Source organism: Cricetulus griseus, chromosome 3, assembly GCF_003668045.3.
Source record: "Cricetulus griseus strain 17A/GY chromosome 3, alternate assembly CriGri-PICRH-1.0, whole genome shotgun sequence".
NCBI lineage: Eukaryota > Metazoa > Chordata > Mammalia > Rodentia > Cricetidae > Cricetulus > Cricetulus griseus.
This window is the reverse complement of record NC_048596.1, coordinates 171,917,765-171,936,897: the sequence shown is the minus strand read 5'-3', so window position 1 is coordinate 171,936,897 and position 19,133 is coordinate 171,917,765. Positions and strand designations below refer to the sequence as shown.

The 19,133-nt window shown below is 38.8% G+C and overlaps 1 protein-coding gene across 8 annotated transcripts in view; it reads left to right on the top strand.

Moving 5' to 3' along the window:
* The window catches only part of Cnot1 (CCR4-NOT transcription complex subunit 1), an 87,882-nt gene that overhangs the window by 58,810 nt on the left and 9,939 nt on the right, over window positions 1-19,133 (top strand). For 5 of the 8 annotated variants that reach the window (XM_027405717.2, XM_035442604.1, XM_027405712.2 and 2 more), the window contains 17 exons: window positions 145-222; window positions 400-577; window positions 1,709-1,839; window positions 3,172-3,468; window positions 4,324-4,464; window positions 4,559-4,663; window positions 5,510-5,629; window positions 8,979-9,170; window positions 9,686-9,828; window positions 10,654-10,762; window positions 10,847-11,016; window positions 11,720-11,972; window positions 14,487-14,735; window positions 16,015-16,178; window positions 16,593-16,710; window positions 17,676-17,777; window positions 18,885-19,058. In XM_027405717.2, the coding sequence (XP_027261518.1) occupies window positions 145-222; window positions 400-577; window positions 1,709-1,839; window positions 3,172-3,468; window positions 4,324-4,464; window positions 4,559-4,663; window positions 5,510-5,629; window positions 8,979-9,170; window positions 9,686-9,828; window positions 10,654-10,762; window positions 10,847-11,016; window positions 11,720-11,972; window positions 14,487-14,735; window positions 16,015-16,178; window positions 16,593-16,710; window positions 17,676-17,777; window positions 18,885-19,058 (2,724 nt within the window). The remainder of the gene's footprint in view (window positions 1-144; window positions 223-399; window positions 578-1,708; window positions 1,840-3,171; window positions 3,469-4,323; window positions 4,465-4,558; window positions 4,664-5,509; window positions 5,630-8,978; window positions 9,171-9,685; window positions 9,829-10,653; window positions 10,763-10,846; window positions 11,017-11,719; window positions 11,973-14,486; window positions 14,736-16,014; window positions 16,179-16,592; window positions 16,711-17,675; window positions 17,778-18,884; window positions 19,059-19,133) is intronic. The other 3 variants (XM_027405716.2, XM_027405715.2, XM_027405713.2) reach the window with 1 other exon arrangement.

Below are 19,133 nucleotides of genomic sequence, written 5' to 3'. Positions count from 1 at the left end.
ATAAGACAGAATATATCACCCTCAGTGTTTTTCTGTAATGTGTTGGAGTTTTTTTTTATGATCATGTAAATTTAAATGTTGAAATAATACTTACTAAATAATTCTTTGATTTAGAGGTAGCTTAATACCATAACTTTTCTTTAGGTATTTAGACCACCAAACCCCTGGACAATGGCAATTATGAATGTATTGGCTGAATTGCATCAGGAGCATGACTTAAAGGTAAAATTGTTGGAGGATTGGAGAGTTCTCTGCCTTAAGATGATTAAATTTTGCAGTAAAGACAGACTGTTGAAGGGGGGCAGTGGGCATTGTACCATTGGATTGAGGGTATTATGTATTACGAATAGAGCTCAAATTTGCTCTTCAAAATTCTAATCAAGTACTGGAATTACGCAGTTAAACTTGAAGTTTGAGATTGAGGTTCTCTGTAAGAACCTTGCATTAGACATCAATGAGCTAAAACCTGGAAACCTGCTGAAAGATAAAGATCGCCTGAAGAACTTAGATGAACAACTCTCTGCTCCAAAGAAAGATGTCAAACAGCCAGAAGAGCTTCCTGCCATCACAACGACAAGTAAGTGCAGAAGTCTAGCCTTTGTCAACCAGAAATGGTACATTTCCATATAAGGAAACTATTAATTATCCCACATCGGGTAAAATTTTGCTTACTTTTTGGTAAGCCTTCTCATTATCAAGTCTTAAGGGTAGTTACCTTAACAGATTTTGTCTGTGTCTCAGGATGTTCTTAAGCAAATATGAGTCAATTAATTGTCCTTGTATCATATCCAGGCTAGTTAATCTCTTAACATTGTTTCAAGTATTAGAAGTAGTGGAATGACACAATAGCCTGTATTATTCCTTAAAATCTAGGGTTTTCCAGATTAGGCAAACCTTCTAGAAGAACATTATTTTGTGATCATGACTGAGTTAAGGGGTGCAGGCGTATGTAATGCTAGCACTTGAGAAACTAAAGCCAGAAAGATTGTGAGTTTGGGGCCAACTTAAGCTATGTATTTATTTCTCACTCAGCCTGAGACCCTTTCTAAAAAACCAGTCAAGCAAACGTGTGTGTGTGTGTGTGTGTGTGTGTGTGTGTGTGTGTGTGTGTGTGCGTGCGCGCGCGCGCGCGCGTGCGTGCGTGCGTGCGTGCGCATGTGTCTGCGTGTTACGTGTAGTTATGTTAAACAGTGAGGTATTTGTATGTATGCCAGCCACTACCCTGCACCATTTTCCCCTTGTCTCTTGGTGTCTGACAAATTCCAAGTGAACCTGGTAAAGGCTAGGTTGAAGACAGGTAACCATGGCTAATGTAGATTTACCCGTAAAATGTTTCTGTGCTTCTGGGTGTGGTGGCACAAGCCTTTAATCTCACCACTTGGGAGACAGAGGCAGGTGAATCTCTGTGAGTTGGAGGCCAGCCTGGCCTACAGAGGGAGTTCAAGGACAGCTAGGGCTCTTACACAGAGAAAAAACAAAAATATGTTTTTGTGCTTTGGACCACTGCCACTGATGTAAATTTATATACTTGGCTCATAGCTCGTGAAGTAGCAGTTATTTTTCAGAATGGGAAAGATGTGACCTCAGCTGCCCTGTTCTCAAGAGTCTATAGCACTGTTAGTTGAAGTAGATATGATCCACTTAATGGGAGCTAATTTTTGCATATAGTCAACAAATGTGCTGTTGTCTCTTCTTACTTCACATCTAGCAACTTCTACAACACCAGCTACCAGTACTACGTGTACAGCCACAGTTCCACCACAACCACAGTACAGCTACCACGACATCAATGTCTATTCTCTTGCAGGCCTGGCACCGCACATTACTCTAAACCCTACAGTAAGTAAAAACTGGTCTTTCCTTTCTTTTCTTCCTTCTTTCTTTGTTTAAAAAGATTGATTTATTGTGTGTGATTATTTTACTTACATGTATATATGGATACCACATGTATGTCAGGTGCATTTGAACTCCTGGAACTGGAGTTGCAGATGATAATGACCAGATTGGTTCTGTGAATTGAATACTGGTTCTCTTTAAGAGCCGCAAGTGCTTAACCACTGGGCCTTTGCTGTTCACCATCTTTCCCCTGGGTTTTTGTTTTTTCTTCAAATGCCTTTAATCCCAACACTCAGGCTGCAGAGGCAGGCAGATGTCTGTGAGTTCCAGGACAGCAAACGCCATATGTATGTTGTTTGTGGGGGTGGAATCTATAGTACATATAATACAAATAGGACCCCTTTGCTTATAAAAACAGTTTTTAAGGGATTGGGATTCCTGTTTGTTGTCTTACCCTAGCCAACAGTGTTTTAATTATGCCAGTAATAAAATCACAGTTTTTTGAATAATCCATACACAGGTCAAAAGATTCTTAATGTATGCTGTAGTATTTTTTTTTCCTTTTGCTTTCATTATCATGTCACTTTGACCTGGCATTAAGCCATTTCTTTTGGCAGAATGCAGTTTGCATGTAGAATTTCTTAGCCAAAGTCTTTAACATTTATTTTTATTTTATGTGTATGAGTGTTTTGTGTGCATGTATTGTTTGTAAACCACACGTGTCCTTGAGGCCAGAAGGGGACACCAGATCCCTTGGAACTGGAGTTACAGACCATTTGTGAAGCTGCCATGTGAGTGCTGGTAACCAAATCCTGGGGCTTCTGCAAGAGAAGCAAAAGCAAGTGCTCCAATGAGCCATCTTCTCTTGTCCCTGAGAATTTGCTTTTTTTGTTGTTCTTTGTTTTCTTGGTTTTTGTTTTTGGAGATGGTGTTTCTCAGTGTAACAGCCCTGGCTGTCCTGGAACTTACTCTGTAGACCAGAGATCCACCTGCCTTGGCCTCCTTAGTGCTGGGATTAAAGCCATGTGCCACCACCAATTGGCAAGGAGTTGCCTGTTTAACAATTCAGCCATAATTTTAAATTAGAAAGTCATGTGTCTGTCATTGAGTAATAGGTGCTTAATGATCAGTTTACCTGTTAAAATTGAAGGGAATTAAACAAACATGAATTACAGTTTATACTGACTTCTTTTTCCCCCCAGCTTCTGTTTCCTGAGGTTTTGTTAGTTTTTTGTGAATGCTGTGTAGTTTGTATAGTATTGAAAGAATACCAGAGTCACTGTCAGCTGTCTCACTTAAATAAGCTGATGACATGACCTGTGCCTCTCTTTTCAGATCCCTTTGTTCCAGGCTCATCCACAGTTGAAGCAGTGTGTGCGGCAAGCGATTGAACGGGCTGTCCAGGAGCTAGTCCATCCTGTGGTAGATCGGTCAATTAAGATTGCCATGACTACTTGTGAACAGATAGTTAGGAAGGATTTTGCCCTGGATTCTGAGGAATCTAGAATGCGAATAGCAGCTCATCACATGATGCGGAACTTGACTGCTGGAATGGCTATGATTACTTGCAGGGAGCCTTTATTGATGAGCATATCTACCAACCTAAAAAACAGTTTTGCCTCAGCCCTTCGTGTAAGTTGATTATATAAGTTGTGTGTTATAAATTTTATTACTTGTCTGTCAGAGTTTTCCTGTGGCATTGACTACTTAATCTTAAAATAACCTTTTTAGTTTAGGGCATACTTTAGCACTGAAAGAAACTTCAGCTCTTGGTGTCTTCAGATTCTAAGATGTATCAAGGAATCACATTTGCTTTTTTTGTACATAGTTGTGTGGTCAATGGTGTTTATCAGATACTTAGTACCCAACTATTTTTTAAAGAAGGGAAGATTCTTTGTTTGGACAGGGTTGTGATCACCTGTATAGCCTTGGTTTTCCCAAAGCTTATGTAGGAAGACCAGGATGGCCTGGAATTTATTATAGAGCTCCACCTGCTTCTGCCTCTTCAATGCTGCAATCAAAGGCATGTGCTACCTTGCCTAGCTGAACTTTTATTTTTCTTTCTTTCTTTCTTTCTTTCTTTCTTTCTTTCTTTCTTTCTTTCTTTCTTTCTTTCTTTCTTTCTTTTAAGAAACAGTAAATAATCTAAATTCTGTTATAGGTGAATTATATTCCGATAGTTGAATTAAAGCATTATAAAGTGATTTAAAGTTACTTTGTATGTATAGTCACCACGCATTGTCTCTTCAAGTCACTCTTTTGAGTCTCAGGTATCAGATTTAGGAATTCTTTACTGTTAACTATGTTGTTTAATATGTTGACAACAAATTGATAAAATGTTTAAAAGTATAGGGGAATGAATTACAAATATTTGTAGGTAGTGGTTGGTAAATTAGTACCAGTACTTGGAATGACCTGTTGATTATACTGCATTTCTTACTGTACATTTTAAGATTGCTTTTTTCTTTTGTCTTATGTTCTCAATAGACTGCATCCCCACAACAAAGGGAAATGATGGACCAGGCTGCTGCTCAGTTAGCTCAGGACAATTGTGAATTAGCTTGTTGTTTTATTCAGAAAACTGCAGTGGAGAAAGCAGGCCCTGAGATGGACAAGAGATTGGCAACTGTAAGTGTTTAGCATTTATCTTTCAAGTTGTGGTTTCTTTCAAATTGAGGAAGTTTCTCATAACAAGAACCTCAGTGACTTTCTTTATTTGTAGGAATTTGAGCTGAGGAAACATGCTCGGCAAGAAGGACGCAGATACTGTGACCCTGTTGTATTAACATATCAAGCGGAACGGATGCCAGAGCAAATCAGGCTGAAAGTGAGAATTTGAGGCACTTTTCTCCTTGCTTCACCTTTGCTTTCTATGCATTACTGTTGCATGAATGCCTTGTCAGGACTAGGGAAGTGTGTATAAATACTTCTTCTGAAGAAAGCATGCCTAGTAGCATTTCACTTTAAAATTTCCTGGAGCAGGTACGGAAATTCTTTCCATCTCCAGAGTTGCTCCGTGTTGGTATAAAAAGTTCATGTACTTCTTAGTTCTTATTTCCGAACTTGGGCTTGGCTCTTCACATTTTCTAGTATTAATCCTTTTATTGACAGTTGCTTATTGATCCCAGCACGATGTTGAAGTTCTGATAGATCATCAAGGAAGAATTGCATGGTACAGCCCCATCTGAAGCATTTCTTAGTGATTATTGTTGAGACAGGGCTTTCATATATAGCCCAGACTGTCTCAAACTTGTAATTATCTGGTTTCTGCTTCCCAAGTGCTGGGATTGCAGGTGTGCCAATACATGTGGCTCTTGTGAGAAAATTCTTAATAACTTTAAGTGACAGTGACTCTGCCAGGAAAATCAGCAAACATTTTGTGTGGTCTATGGGCATGCATGCTGGTATATTATATATTAATGGTTCTGTCAGAATCTTAATGCATACTTTCCACTGTAAAAAATAAGTTTCAGCAGGGCGATGGTGGAGCACGCCTTTAATCCCGGCAGAGGGATTAGGATCTCTCAGTTTGAGGCCAGCCTGTCTATATATAGTGAGTTCTAGTACTATGTAGCGAAACCTTGTTTCAACCTCTCCACCCCAAAATAAAATTTAAAAAGTTTCCTTTGATCGTGAAATCGATTCTACCAAAAAAGGCTTTTCTTCTTCTAAGGTTGGTGGTGTGGACCCAAAGCAGCTAGCGGTTTATGAAGAGTTTGCACGAAATGTTCCTGGCTTCTTACCTACAAATGACTTAAGTCAGCCAACAGGATTTTTAGCTCAGCCCATGAAGGTAAATGCCTCGCTTTGATTAAATTAAGTGTTTGTGTCAGGAAATATAATTTAGTAATGCATCACTTTCTGCTTGTTGCTGGGCTTAGGGGAATGGAAGCTGATGAGTTATAGATGATATTTATTAAGTCACCATGGTGTATTTAGTTCTAGCATTAGCTTAGCTCAGAGTAGCTTAACTCTTGACTTCCTTTATATATATATATATTTAATTTATTCTATTTTATTTGAAGGGAGAGTTTCTAAAATTGTGTGAGATTTAACAGAAGTTGAAAATATGAGGTAAACATTTCCCCACTTGAAAAGTTGGGACTTTGCCCTCTTTGCTTCTGTTAGTTTTCTTTTCTCTTTTAGAAAGAATAATATAAAGGCCTTTACTGAGTGTGTATTTTCTGAAGGCTCTTTCTCTTTATAAAATAATTTTAAAATTTTATTATTAGTTTCATGAATGTGTATAATTTGAGCATATTTGCCTTTCCGACCCTCATTTATCTTCTTAGTTTCTCTGGAGCAGAATTTCTTCCCAATCTCCCCACTTTGCTATTTATTCCCTGTTTGTTTGTTTGTTTGTTTTAAAAAGCCAGAGAAATGAGGCATTTGCCAACAAACCTGAAAACCTATATTTTCCCAAGGATGGAGAAAACAGATTCCCACAAATTATTCTCTGACCTCCACATGCATCCATACTCTTACAAAATAAGTAAATAACCCACTGACTTTAAGTAGGGTAGATGGCATGTGTTTGCATGGGTATAGATAGGGGTTTTACTGGATTAGCTACACCACTAAAGAGCAATTGTCCCAATCTCTCCCTAGAACCATTAAGTAGGGGAAGGGGCCTCATGTACTTCTCTCCCATCCATGGTGCAGTGTTGATGAGCTCCATCTTGTGCCTATGACCAGAGCTTCTGTGAGTCCCACATCATATTCAGAATACTTCTCTCTGTTAATAATCTGCCTGTTAAATTCTTTGTACCCTTGTTAAAATATTCCCTGAGCCTTGGAGGAAGTGATAGAGATGTCCCTTTCAGGGATGGTTCTCAGCTCCTTGACCAGTCTTGACTGTTAACCATTGAAAAAGATTTTCTGACCTATGTTGAGAACAACATTGATCTAAGACTATAAAGATGAATAAGGTAGTTCGATAACATGCCCATTTACCAAAATAGATAAGTAAATGTAGTAGATCCTTTCCCTCCCTCACAAGAGTCTGTGAATGACCTTTTGGACTTTTGGCCACATTTACAGTACCAGACATGAATTCCCTCCTTGGAGTGGGGCTCAAATTCAGCCCTAAGTGGCTGATAGCCCCACATTCATGCCACTACTATGCTAGTGGTTATATCTTTCCTGGCAGATTGTTATACTTTGCATGGCTCATAGCTGAGAGGGACCATTGATAGCTTTTCTCACCCAGCAGCCTACATAGCCACTTCCTGTGCAAGTTATCTTAGCATACAATTAAATTCTAGCTTGATTTTTCTGTCCTACAATTGAAGTGTATAACTTTTAGCATTATGAATTTTCATCTAGTTTTGTTGAGCAGCATGAGAAATCACAGCCCCTCTTATTTGAGGGGCTCTGAAGCCTCCCTGATGAACAACCTTGTAGGGGGGTCTCCCATGCCCTTCATTGTGTGTTTTGATAGGAGGTGCAGCATTATTCACCAATGCTTAGCACTTCCCATTCAGTCTCAGTTTCCCTCCTCTCCAAATGTGTAAATATATATGTACAAGTTTTATTTGCTTGGGTTTTTGTGTATACATACATACATACATGCATACATGCATACATTTATTTTGTATTTGAGACTGGATTTCACATAGCCTAAACTTAACTTTGAACGCTGTAGCCAAAGGCAACCTTACCCTTCTTATCCTCTGGTTGTATCCCCTCCCCCTCACACACCAGTGCAAATTATAAATGTCCACTACCACACTAAGCTTATGAGATCCTGAGGATTGAACCTAGGACCCTAAGCACACTATCCACTGAAATTAGTTTAAGGCTGCTTTGGAACTCACAGAGATCTGCCTGCCTCTACCTCCGAATACCTGAGATTAAAGGTATGTGCCACTATGCCCAGCCAAAGTAGTTAGTTTCAAGGTCTCTGCATCTTTTTGGCTAAGCACCCCCTCACTACAAATTTTTTGGAAGGGTAGGTACAGTTAGCAGTCATCATTTCTTTACACGTATATTTCAGGCATGTATTGTATTGTAATGCTCAGGTGGTTTATAGTTCTTAGAGATATATTCTTAATAGCCATATAGCACAAACATTAAGATCAAGAAATTAAATCCAGCATCTTCATCTAGTTGTTTAAACTTCAAGTTGTTAGAGCAACGTATAGTAAAAGATCTATTTTAGAATCACACATGTCTTGAAATATCCCTCTGAATTTCCTCATTTGTTGTCCTGGGATTCACCCCAGGGGCCTCAAACATGGTAACTGAGCACTCTGTTGTTAAGCTACACCCAGACTCTTATAGTACTTCACCCTCCTCCCAGGCTGTATATTTGATCATGTGTGTGCATTTGTGTAGAGAGGGGGGGGGGAGGGAGGTAGGGGGGGATATTCTGTTGCTCCTTACCTTCTACCTTGTTTAAGACCTGATTGCCTTGTTTTTCATTGCTGTGTATATTAGGCTAGCTGGGCTGTGGCTTCCATGAATACTTCTCTACTTTTAATCTCACTGTTAGAACACTGGGATTACAGACACATGCTACCACACCCATCTCTACAGGTTCTAGAGGTTTGAACTCAGGTCTTCATGGTTACAGGGCAGGCTCTTGATACACTAGGCTATCTTTCCAGGCCAATAGTATGTTTTTAATAGAAAAAGCACACACCTTTAATCCCAGAACTCTGGAGGCAGAGGCAGGCGGCTCTGTGAGATATAGGCTAGTCTAGTATATAGAGCGAGTTCCAGGACAGAACTCTTTGGTTCCAGAGAAACCCTGTCTTGAAATATAAAAAAAATGAAAAGCACTGAAGTGATGCTGTATATTTACTCTATGCAATCATTCTTTATAACTTAGAAGACTCTCAAGTTATAGAAAACTATGTCTTTTGCATTATTGTTATAATACTCTCTGGTCACGTTGGTGCAATCTATGCTTTGCACTCTGAAACATCCCTGTTCAGGCCTTGCCTTATTCTCACTTATAACACAAAGACTGAATAGATCAGGAAGGAGGTAAAAAAGAGGGCTTGTATATTTGAATGAAAAAAATAAGCTGGAGAAATATGCCAAGGACTGACTTCTATTTCATCATTGGTATATTATGCCAGAGAACAACCTTAAAAAATGTTTGCTCATCTCCGATTATTTTTTTTTTTCCAAAACAGCAAGCTTGGGCAACAGATGATGTAGCTCAGATTTATGATAAGTGTATTACAGAACTGGAGCAACACCTACATGCTATTCCACCAACTTTGGCCATGAATCCTCAAGCCCAAGCTCTCCGAAGTCTTTTGGAGGTTGTAGTATTGTCTCGGAATTCTCGAGATGCGATAGCTGCTCTTGGATTACTGCAAAAGGTTGGTTTTAAGCTATTGCTTATAGTTGGAACTAGGTTTATAGACTTTGACCTATACCTAAATCTATATACTTAGAATTGAGTTTCAAAAATTAATACAAACCAAGTTTTGTTGACAACACCATCACTATCCCACCCCCACTGACCCTCCTTCCCCTCCTGATGTACGCTGTAGAATGTAGTTATGATAGAAGTAGCTGGGTGGGACCATTTCCATATGGTAATGTTTTCTTGGAAATATGATGAATGGAAAAACTATAAGAAGGCATCTTTTTAATTTTAAGAAGTAAGTTGATACAAGTATTTGGGGAATGAGCAGGTTAAATTGGTTAGCCCTCGACTTTTGACTTTGTAGAGACTTAAGACAGCAAATAATAATAATTAAGTCTAAACTGGATGGAAGTAAAGATAAGAATCTTCAAAACTTATGTAGTTGTTTGTATTTGATTTCTAGTTTGTATAGTTGGTCTGAACCCTGTGTTTTCCATTGTTGTGAATACTCTCTTCTGTTCATAGGCTGTAGAGGGTTTATTAGATGCCACAAGTGGTGCTGATGCTGACCTATTGCTGCGATATAGGGAATGCCACCTCTTGGTACTAAAAGCTTTGCAGGATGGCAGGGCATATGGATCTCCATGGTGCAACAAACAGATCACAAGGTGAGTAACCTTAGAATACTAGTCATTATGGGCTAGTTTTACCATTGTTTTATATTTTTAATATAATATTTTATGTACATGAATGTTTTGATTGCATGCCTGTGTATGTGTGCAGAGCATAGAATAGGATAGAGGATAGGTGCCTGCAGAGGATAGAAGAGGACACTAGAGCCCCTGAAATTGGCATGAAGGATGATTATGAGCCACTATGTGGGTGCTGGAAATTATTCCGGGGTCTTTTGTGAGAATAAAAGGTCTTCTAATCCATTGAGCCCTTTCTAAAGCCCCATGGACTAGCTTTTGACATACATAGCCTATTATTTCCAGATGTTTTTCTTTTGAAGATAAATGGGGCCTTGAGGTTCTTGATTCTAAGGGGTAAGAATTGTTAGCACATGCCTTGAGGAATAAATTTTAGATCATTTGTTTTCATGATCTCAGTTGGTAGCATTCATGATAAATATTTTAGTGTCTTAAAAGAAATCCTTTTTACTTACCAAAATTTGAAAGCAAAGCCTGGGTTGTCTTAACATTAAGACTATCTTTTCTCCTGGTTGGGGCTGTTTGCTGAGAACCTCATAGATGCTAAGCCTAGGTTGTACGGTTTTAAAACTTCATACTGATTTTCGTTGGTTGGAGTTTTTTGTTTGTTTGTTTGTTGTGTGTGTGTGTGTGTGTGTGTGTGTGTGTGTGTGTGTGTGTGTGTGTGTGTGTGTGTGTGTGTCTGTCCTGTTAGTCTTTTGTTTATTGCAGTGTCTCTTAAGACATCTTTGTGTAGAACATATTGCCAATTTGTTTAGTATGACTAGAATACTGTCTTTCTAGGTGCCTAATTGAATGTCGAGATGAATATAAATATAATGTGGAGGCTGTGGAGCTGTTAATTCGAAATCATTTGGTTAACATGCAGCAATATGATCTTCATCTAGCTCAGGTATGGAAGAAATTTAAGTAGACTAAAGGATTTAGGGAGTGCTTTTATTTTAATTATTATCTCTCACATTTGCTGTTTTGCCAGTCAATGGAGAATGGCTTAAACTACATGGCCGTGGCATTTGCTATGCAATTGGTAAAAATTCTGCTGGTGGATGAAAGGAGTGTTGCCCATATTACTGAGGCAGACCTATTCCATACCATTGAAACCCTCATGAGGATTAATGCTCATTCCAGAGGCAATGCTCCGGAAGGGTAAGAATGAAATGCTTTGCTTTCCTCATGCACTCAGCAGTCTCAGAGAGCTTTAGAAAATAATGTATACACTAACACTATTTTGTGACTGTTTCACGTAAATTTAGTGACATAATTTTAGTCAGGCCTTGTGTTGTCCTGAAAGTGTGAATGCTTAATCAACAGCCTTCTTGATAATAGATCTGTGCATATAGTAACTGATAAGTTGGCACCAGAAACCTGGTTTTAGCATTGGCTGTTCAGGCTGGAGATAAATGTCATGAAGTGCTTGCAGGAAGATCTAAAACCAATCCCTAGGAAGCTCCCACCCTTAAAGCCAAGTGTATTGGTGCACACTTGTAATGCTAGTGCTGAGCTAGCCACACGTCATATAGCCTAATCAGCAAACTCCAGGTTCTAGTAAGAAACTTTCTTAAGAAACAACATGGACAGATCTTGCAGAAATAATACACAACGTTGTCCTAAGCATGTACACATACATTCACCTGTCCACATAGGAATGTACACGGCACAAAACTGGTGTAGTTGTGCACACTGGTAATCTCAGCACTGGGGAGGCAGAGATAAGCAGATCTTAATGGCTCATTGACCAGCCAGCCTAGCCTATTTGAGTTTCCCAAGTTCTGATAAATGATCCAGTTGTGTATCTCTGAAATAAATAATGGTGGGTTAACTGATTTTCACTCTGAATTTATCATACTAGATTGCCCCAGCTGATGGAAGTAGTGCGATCCAACTATGAAGCAATGATTGATCGTGCTCATGGAGGCCCAAACTTTATGATGCATTCTGGGATCTCTCAAGCCTCAGAATATGATGACCCTCCAGGCCTGAGGGAGAAGGCAGAGTATCTTCTGAGGGAATGGGTGAATCTATACCATTCAGCAGCAGCTGGCCGTGACAGTACCAAAGCGTTCTCTGCGTTTGTTGGACAGGTAGAGCTTTTGGAAAGAAAGGTGCTTTTTATTCAACATAAGTAGGGTGTGATAACTCCAGTATTAAAGTTCAGTATTGTATACCTGTGGTCAGAATTACCTCCATATTCATGCAAAAATATCATCATTGTGCTCTGTTAAGTTGATATGGCCTATGTGTTTTTTTTTCCTCACTATTGATCATACATACTATAAATTCACCATTCCTACTCCAATAGTTCTATTTACCCCATTCCAGTTGTCATAGCTATAATTTGTGGTAGGTCATAATATGAATAACAAAGCCACAAAATATTTTTCTAATAAAATAGTCAGTGATAGATTTTAAGCCAATACATGAAAAATTTTAGAATATGTGCATATGTGGTTTTTTAAAGACAGGGTTTCTATATATACTCCTAGCTATTCTGGAACTCATTTTGTAGACCAGACTGGCCTTGAACTTACAGAGATCCACCTGCCTCTGCTTCCCAAGTGCTGGGATTAAAGGCGTGAGCCACCGCACCTACCTAGCACATTTTAAAAACAAGATACAACAAATCCCCTTTTAGTGGCAGAGTATTTTTATTATATTTTCTCTAGTATATCTGTTTATTGAATCTGATGCAAATTAAAGTTTGAGAGTGTTGGAAATTGAACTGCTTTCTAAAAGTCTAAAAGTAAGAGGCACCATGGCCAAGGCAACTCTTAGAAAAGAAAGCACTTAATTGGTTTGATTACAGTTTTCAGAGGTTGGAGTGTGGTGGCATGTATGGCACTGCAGCAGTAGCTGAGAGCTGCATCCTGATCCACAAGCAGAGACACAGAGAGACATATTGGGCTTGACAGACTTTTGAAACTGTGGAGCTACACAATCTTGTAACATTGTCTCAAAAAAAAAAAAAAAACAGTCCCTCTCTAATGACACACTTTCTCCAACAAGGGCAAACTTCCTAATCCTTCTCAAACAGTGTTCCTCCCTGGTGACTAGACATTCAAATATATGAGTATATGGGGCCATTCTTAGTCAGACCACCACACCAAAAATAAATCGTTATGGTGAGCTGGAGAGAGGGATAGGCAGTTAGAGGACATATTTTGTGCTGTTCCTGCAGAAGACTGTAGTTCCACATGCCAACTGACTGACTCCAGCTCCAAGGATATTCTGTACCTCTGGTCTTTGCAGATCTCTGCACTCTTGCACACATCTGTGCCATTGAACACAAGTGCACACCAACAAGCATGCCTGAGCACTCAAATACAATAAAAATAGTTAACAGAATAAACTGGGAATAGTCAGGGTCCATTTTGTATTCTGTCTTTGTTCATTACTGGCTGTTTACAGTGATGTGAAAAACATGAAGAATTAATGTCCTGACTGTAATAGAACTTGTCAGGAATAGTACTTCCTTGAACTGGCCTTAGAATTTCTTTAATAAAACTGTACAATATTTGTTCAGTAAGCTGTAACAGTTGACTATTCTGGTTTTTTTTTGTTGTTGTTCCCATTTCCTCAAATTGAAACCAAAAGTTGGTGTCTTACCAAAGAAATACCACTTAGGTCTAGTTTTTTTAAAAAAAGATTTATTTATTTATTATATATACAGTGTTCTGCTTCCATGACAGAAGAGGGCACCAGAGCCTACAGCAGATAGTTGTGAGACACCATGTGGTTGCTGGGAATTGAACTCAGGACCTCTGGAAGTATCCTTAACCTCTGAGCCATCTCTTCAGCCCACTTATGTCTATTTTTAAATACCCGACAATTAAGTGTGGGTGAACTAGTTAATTAGTAGTTTGGAGAGAGACCGTTTAGCTGTCAAAGGCTAGGCTCACAACCCCAAATATAAGAATTGGATATACTTTTCAGCATAAATGATACTGGTAAACTATGTCGTGTAAATTTCTTCTGATTCTCAGTCCATTGGAAGAAATTCAGATTCATGGCATTTTGTGGGCATTGTTGTGTTGTGGTTTTGATGTGGCTCCTGTGTTGCTGCCTTTTTTGAGACAGTGTTGCTGTGTAGTTCTGCCTGACTTGGAACTCACTTTGTCCACTAATATTAACAGTATAGAATATCATTACATTTAAATAACATAATTTTGAATGTTTATTAAATAAATGATTTTTCTGCAGATGGCTAGAATTTCAAAAGCTTTGCCATTGGTTAAATAAGAGGAGGGTGTCTGTGAGACATGTACGTTATGGGAAGTTAAACGTACGAGCAATTGAGTCTCCCTGGGAGAACAATTTAACACCTTGAGTTTCTGAAACTTAGCTTTATTTATATAATTTTTCTAGATTGTTTGGAGATACCCTCTTGTTCAAGGTTTATAATATAGTGTCTCTTTGTCAATTTCATTCTTCTCCATGAAATTAAAGCTGGGAGGAACTCTGCTGTGGCTCTTAATAATAAAGGAGTCATTTTCCTAATGGCATCCTTCCACACAGTAAGAATTAGAAATGGAAATAGAGTATGGCTATTTGAAAGCTAACATGTGTAAAGCTGATTTTGAGTATGGTCTCACTGTCTTGGTTGTTTGTTCCCACTGTAGATGCACCAACAAGGAATACTTAAGACTGATGACCTCATAACAAGGTTTTTTCGTCTTTGCACTGAAATGTGTGTTGAAATCAGTTATCGTGCTCAAGCGGAGCAGCAGCACAATCCTGCTGCCAATCCCACCATGATACGAGCCAAGTGTTATCACAACCTGGATGCCTTTGTCCGACTCATTGCACTGTTAGTGAAGCACTCTGGGGAGGCCACCAACACTGTCACCAAGATCAATCTGTTGAATAAGGTTGGGAGTCTTTTCCTGGACCCTTAGATTTTTGTGTTCTGTGTTGTTGTTTGAGACAGTGTCTTACTGTGTAGGTTTGGCTGGCCTGGAATTTACTGTGTAGATAAGGCTGTTCTCAAACTCTAGCTGTAGGTTTTTTCCATCCAAAAATGAAATATAGAAAAGAGTATCCACAATAGTTAAAAAGGTGCTGAAGAGAAGAGGAAAGAGAGAGGATCATAATGTATTTTGGTGTGTTGGTGCTTTGATGATGATCCCAACAGGCAGCAGGTTGGTAGTGTCTTCCTACCTCCAATTGCTGTGTCTGGTCTGGATGGGTAGACCAGTACCAGGAGTGGCATTTAATTATTGACCTGATTTATACAGTAGGATTCTTGAAAAGTTGAATGTCAAACTCTAGTTTGAGAATGTATAAAACTTGGCTGTAGACTTTGCTCTTGGAGAAATACAAGTGGGTCCTTAATGTACCCCCACTGATCAGTGAGTAAAAAGTGGAATGCAGACCTACTTATGTCAAGAGGGGTGAGAACCATTTGTCCCCTGTGGACATTGGGTCCCATTAGAAGACTTAACATTGTGGTATTTTACTGTGATGAAACGTGAAGAGACATCCTGTTTTCTAAAGCTTTAGAAAAACCAGTGGCACCTGTGGAGAATATAGAAGTTTGATCTAATGATAATGAAATTCAAAGAAAACACACAGAGGCAAATATCTCTTTGACTGCCCACATACAAATTTGTGTTCAGATGGCATGTATCTTTTCCTTCATTGTTTGTAGTACTTAAGAGTGCAGGGTAAACCAGTCCTGGTGGTGCAGTCCTATAAGTGTTTGGAAGACTGATTAAGGCAGGAACATCACAATGAGACTTGCAAACTCAAAGCCAGCTTTTGGAAATATTAGTAAGACCTTGTCTCAGAAAATAAACAAAAACAAGCCTGAAGATAGTACTCAAGCAATGGAATACTTGCCTAGCATTTGTGAGTGTGAGGGCCTGGTTTCAACCCAAGAACAAGATAGAAGAATCCTGATTTAGCAGGACGGTGGTGGCGCACGTGCCTTTAATCCTAGCACTTGGGAAGTAGAAATGGGCAGATCTCTGTGAGTTTGAGGCCAACCTGGTCTATACAGTGAATTCCAGGATAGCCAGGGCTGGACAGAGAGAAACCCTGTTTCAAAAAACCAACTTAAATAAACAAAAATAGAGAAAAAGTCATGTATTGGAAGCAGAAAGTGGCTTGTCTGTGTGACTGATGAGCTTTACTCTGTGTTCTGTATAGGTTCTTGGTATAGTAGTGGGAGTTCTCCTACAGGATCATGATGTTCGGCAGAGTGAATTTCAGCAGCTTCCCTACCATAGGATTTTTATCATGCTGCTGTTGGAGCTCAATGCACCTGAGCATGTGTTGGAAACCATTAATTTCCAGACTCTTACAGCTTTCTGGTGAGTGTTGGGGTTTAGTAGAGATTTCCATTTGTTGTTATCTGACATGGGGTCTTACAGCTTAGATTTACCTCTAAAGTTCCTACGCTGCTGAGGCTGGTCTTGGACTCCTAATTCTCCTGATTCTAGCTTCTAAGAGCTGGAATTACAGGCATGTACACATTTAACTTGATTGTTGGTCTTTGTTTCTCGATGGTAGTTCTCACTTGGTAGTAGCGCAGGCTGTGCTGGGATCACAGGCAGTGCCATATTCCTTGCTAAGATTTAAGGACTGTTGGTTTAATGTAGTAAAAATCAAGTAGAACTTTGGTATGTTTAGGAACAAGGTGTTTTTTGTTTTTGTTTTTTAATGAAGTAACTTAACTTGCATTCATGTGTTGTTTACTATATTTAATTTTGAACTTTTTCTTTCAGCAATACATTCCATATCTTAAGGCCTACCAAAGCTCCTGGCTTTGTATATGCCTGGCTTGAATTGATCTCGCATCGGATCTTTATTGCAAGAATGCTGGCACATACGCCACAGCAGAAGGTGTGGCTGCAGTTTATCTCCTACAGATGAAGCCTGTAACTACCTGGGGCTTACTAGCACTGTTTATGTCGGTTTCTGTTAGTTACTTAGTTTATTTTTTCCAGGGGTGTTATTTGGTAATTATCAAAGGTCAAGTCACAGCATGTAAACAGGCTTATGGAGTCTTGACTCATTTAAAGCTTTCATGTATTACTCCTCTAGCTTTGTTATGCATCATCTCTGTTGGTCTCTTAATGTTTTGTGTTGTTAACAATATTTAATATGAGAAGTTTTTCATTTTGCAATTAAACTGCAGAAGAGTACTGTATATAGTACTTTCATTTGGCCCTTCAGACCAGAACTACTATGTGTTGAAGTAAACTGGACAAGAAAGTGAAATAATCACTTAATGAACTGGTTTTGTTCTATGATTTTCATATGCAAACCATGGCACACAGACACATGCATGACGTATGCACACAAAAAGATGAAATATAACTGGTATGGTTGCAGCACGTATAGTAAGCAGGCTGATGTTATAAATCAGCAAGGTTATTTACTAGGAGTTGGGAGTAAGAAAAGAAATAGTTGAGACCCAGACCTTAAGGAATTATGAAAACCAGCCTACAATTGGTTTGGTATTATATCTGAAATTTCCTCAAGGTAGTCTCCTTTTTCTTACTTAGTTTTCTTACAGGCACAAAAGCAAATGTGTCCCCAGATCTCTGGAGTCTTCTTATTCCAGAAAAAGTCATCCACTACCTTAATACTTAGTCTTTTCATTTTGTTGGATATTTGTGTTTTTCTCACCCTCCTATTATATGCTAGCTACCACACTGAGCTAATACTGCATTGAGAGGTCTTGTCACATCAGTGTTTTACGCTTAACATTAGTGTGGATAACCATAGTGTAGTGACTTGGCAACTCTTTTGTAGTTGAACAACTTGAGATGTCACTATAACTCATATACATTTCTTTCTTTTAGGGGTGGCCTATGTACGCACAGCTGTTGATTGATTTATTCAAATATTTAGCGCCTTTCCTTAGAAACGTGGAACTCACTAAACCTATGCAAATACTCTACAAGGTAATTTTTATTTATAAATAACTGAATTTTGTAACATGTGGGCTGTTGTTATTATTCTCTTACAGTTAACACACAGGATACTCAGAAAGCCTTGCTTAAGTGGAAAGTTAGTTTTCCCCCATGTTCTCTGCTAGGGTCCCCCCCCCCCCCCCCCCAACACACACACCATTTTAGCAATTTGATACAATCTCACTGAGGATTTAATTTCTATTTCCTTAATGGTTTTTTGTTTTTTAAATAATTTTTTCTTAGATTTAAGTTATGACTTTTGCATGCATGTAAATGCCCCATGTGTTTGCCTGGTACTCAGTGAATACAGAAGAGGTTGTCAGGGCCCCGGAACTGGTGTTAAAGATGGTTGTGAGCCACCGTGTAGCTTCTGGGAATCAAACTCTGCTCTTCAGCAAGAGCAGCAAATATTCTTAACTACTGAGCCATCTCTCCGGAGATGTTTATTTCTTGAGACAGAGCCTCATTATATAGCCCTGGTTTGCTTAGAAACAGGAGGTCCTCCTAATTCTGTCTTGTTCTTGCTGGAATTAAAGGCATGTGTCACCTGACTTCTTTACTGTGCCACCCTTTTTGTGATGTTCCTTCCAGTAGTTTGCTCACGTTTCCCTAGGATTGTTTGCATTTTTATTTTCGAGTTTTAATTGTTTTTCTATGGCTCTGGCAATCAAACTTAGGGCCTTCTTAGACATACTAGGCTATCTCAGGTTGCTAAGGAGTTCTTACCACCTGTTGATCAGAATTGTTGAATTTACTAAACTTGTCAAGAACTAACAAGCTAGCTTTGATCTCACCCCCATTTTCAGTTAATGTATTATGGCCCCTTCCTTAAATTTTGGTTTTGTCCTCTTTCTAGCATCTAAGGATAGATGCTCCATCATTGTATTGTTTTTGTGCAGAATATATTGTACTTTATATTTAAGGCACCAGCTCCAACTTTATGGTTTCTACATGTAATTATTTTTGTAATCTTAACTGTATTTATTGATTTTTTTATGTTAATAACATATACATATTTTTGACCTAAGTTAGAATTCATGATCGGGAAGAAAAAAAATACTGCTTTCTTAGTGTGGAACGTTTTTTCTTTTTATTCAGGGTACTCTAAGAGTGCTGCTAGTTCTTTTGCATGATTTCCCAGAGTTCCTTTGTGATTACCATTATGGGTTCTGTGATGTGATCCCTCCTAATTGTATCCAGTTAAGAAATTTGATCCTGAGTGCCTTCCCAAGAAATATGAGGCTCCCAGACCCATTCACTCCTAATCTGAAGGTAAAGTTTTAATAGATGGAACATGGTTGTTTTGTTTTCCTTCCTTGTTTCTTTCAATTTTAGTTCTAATCTATG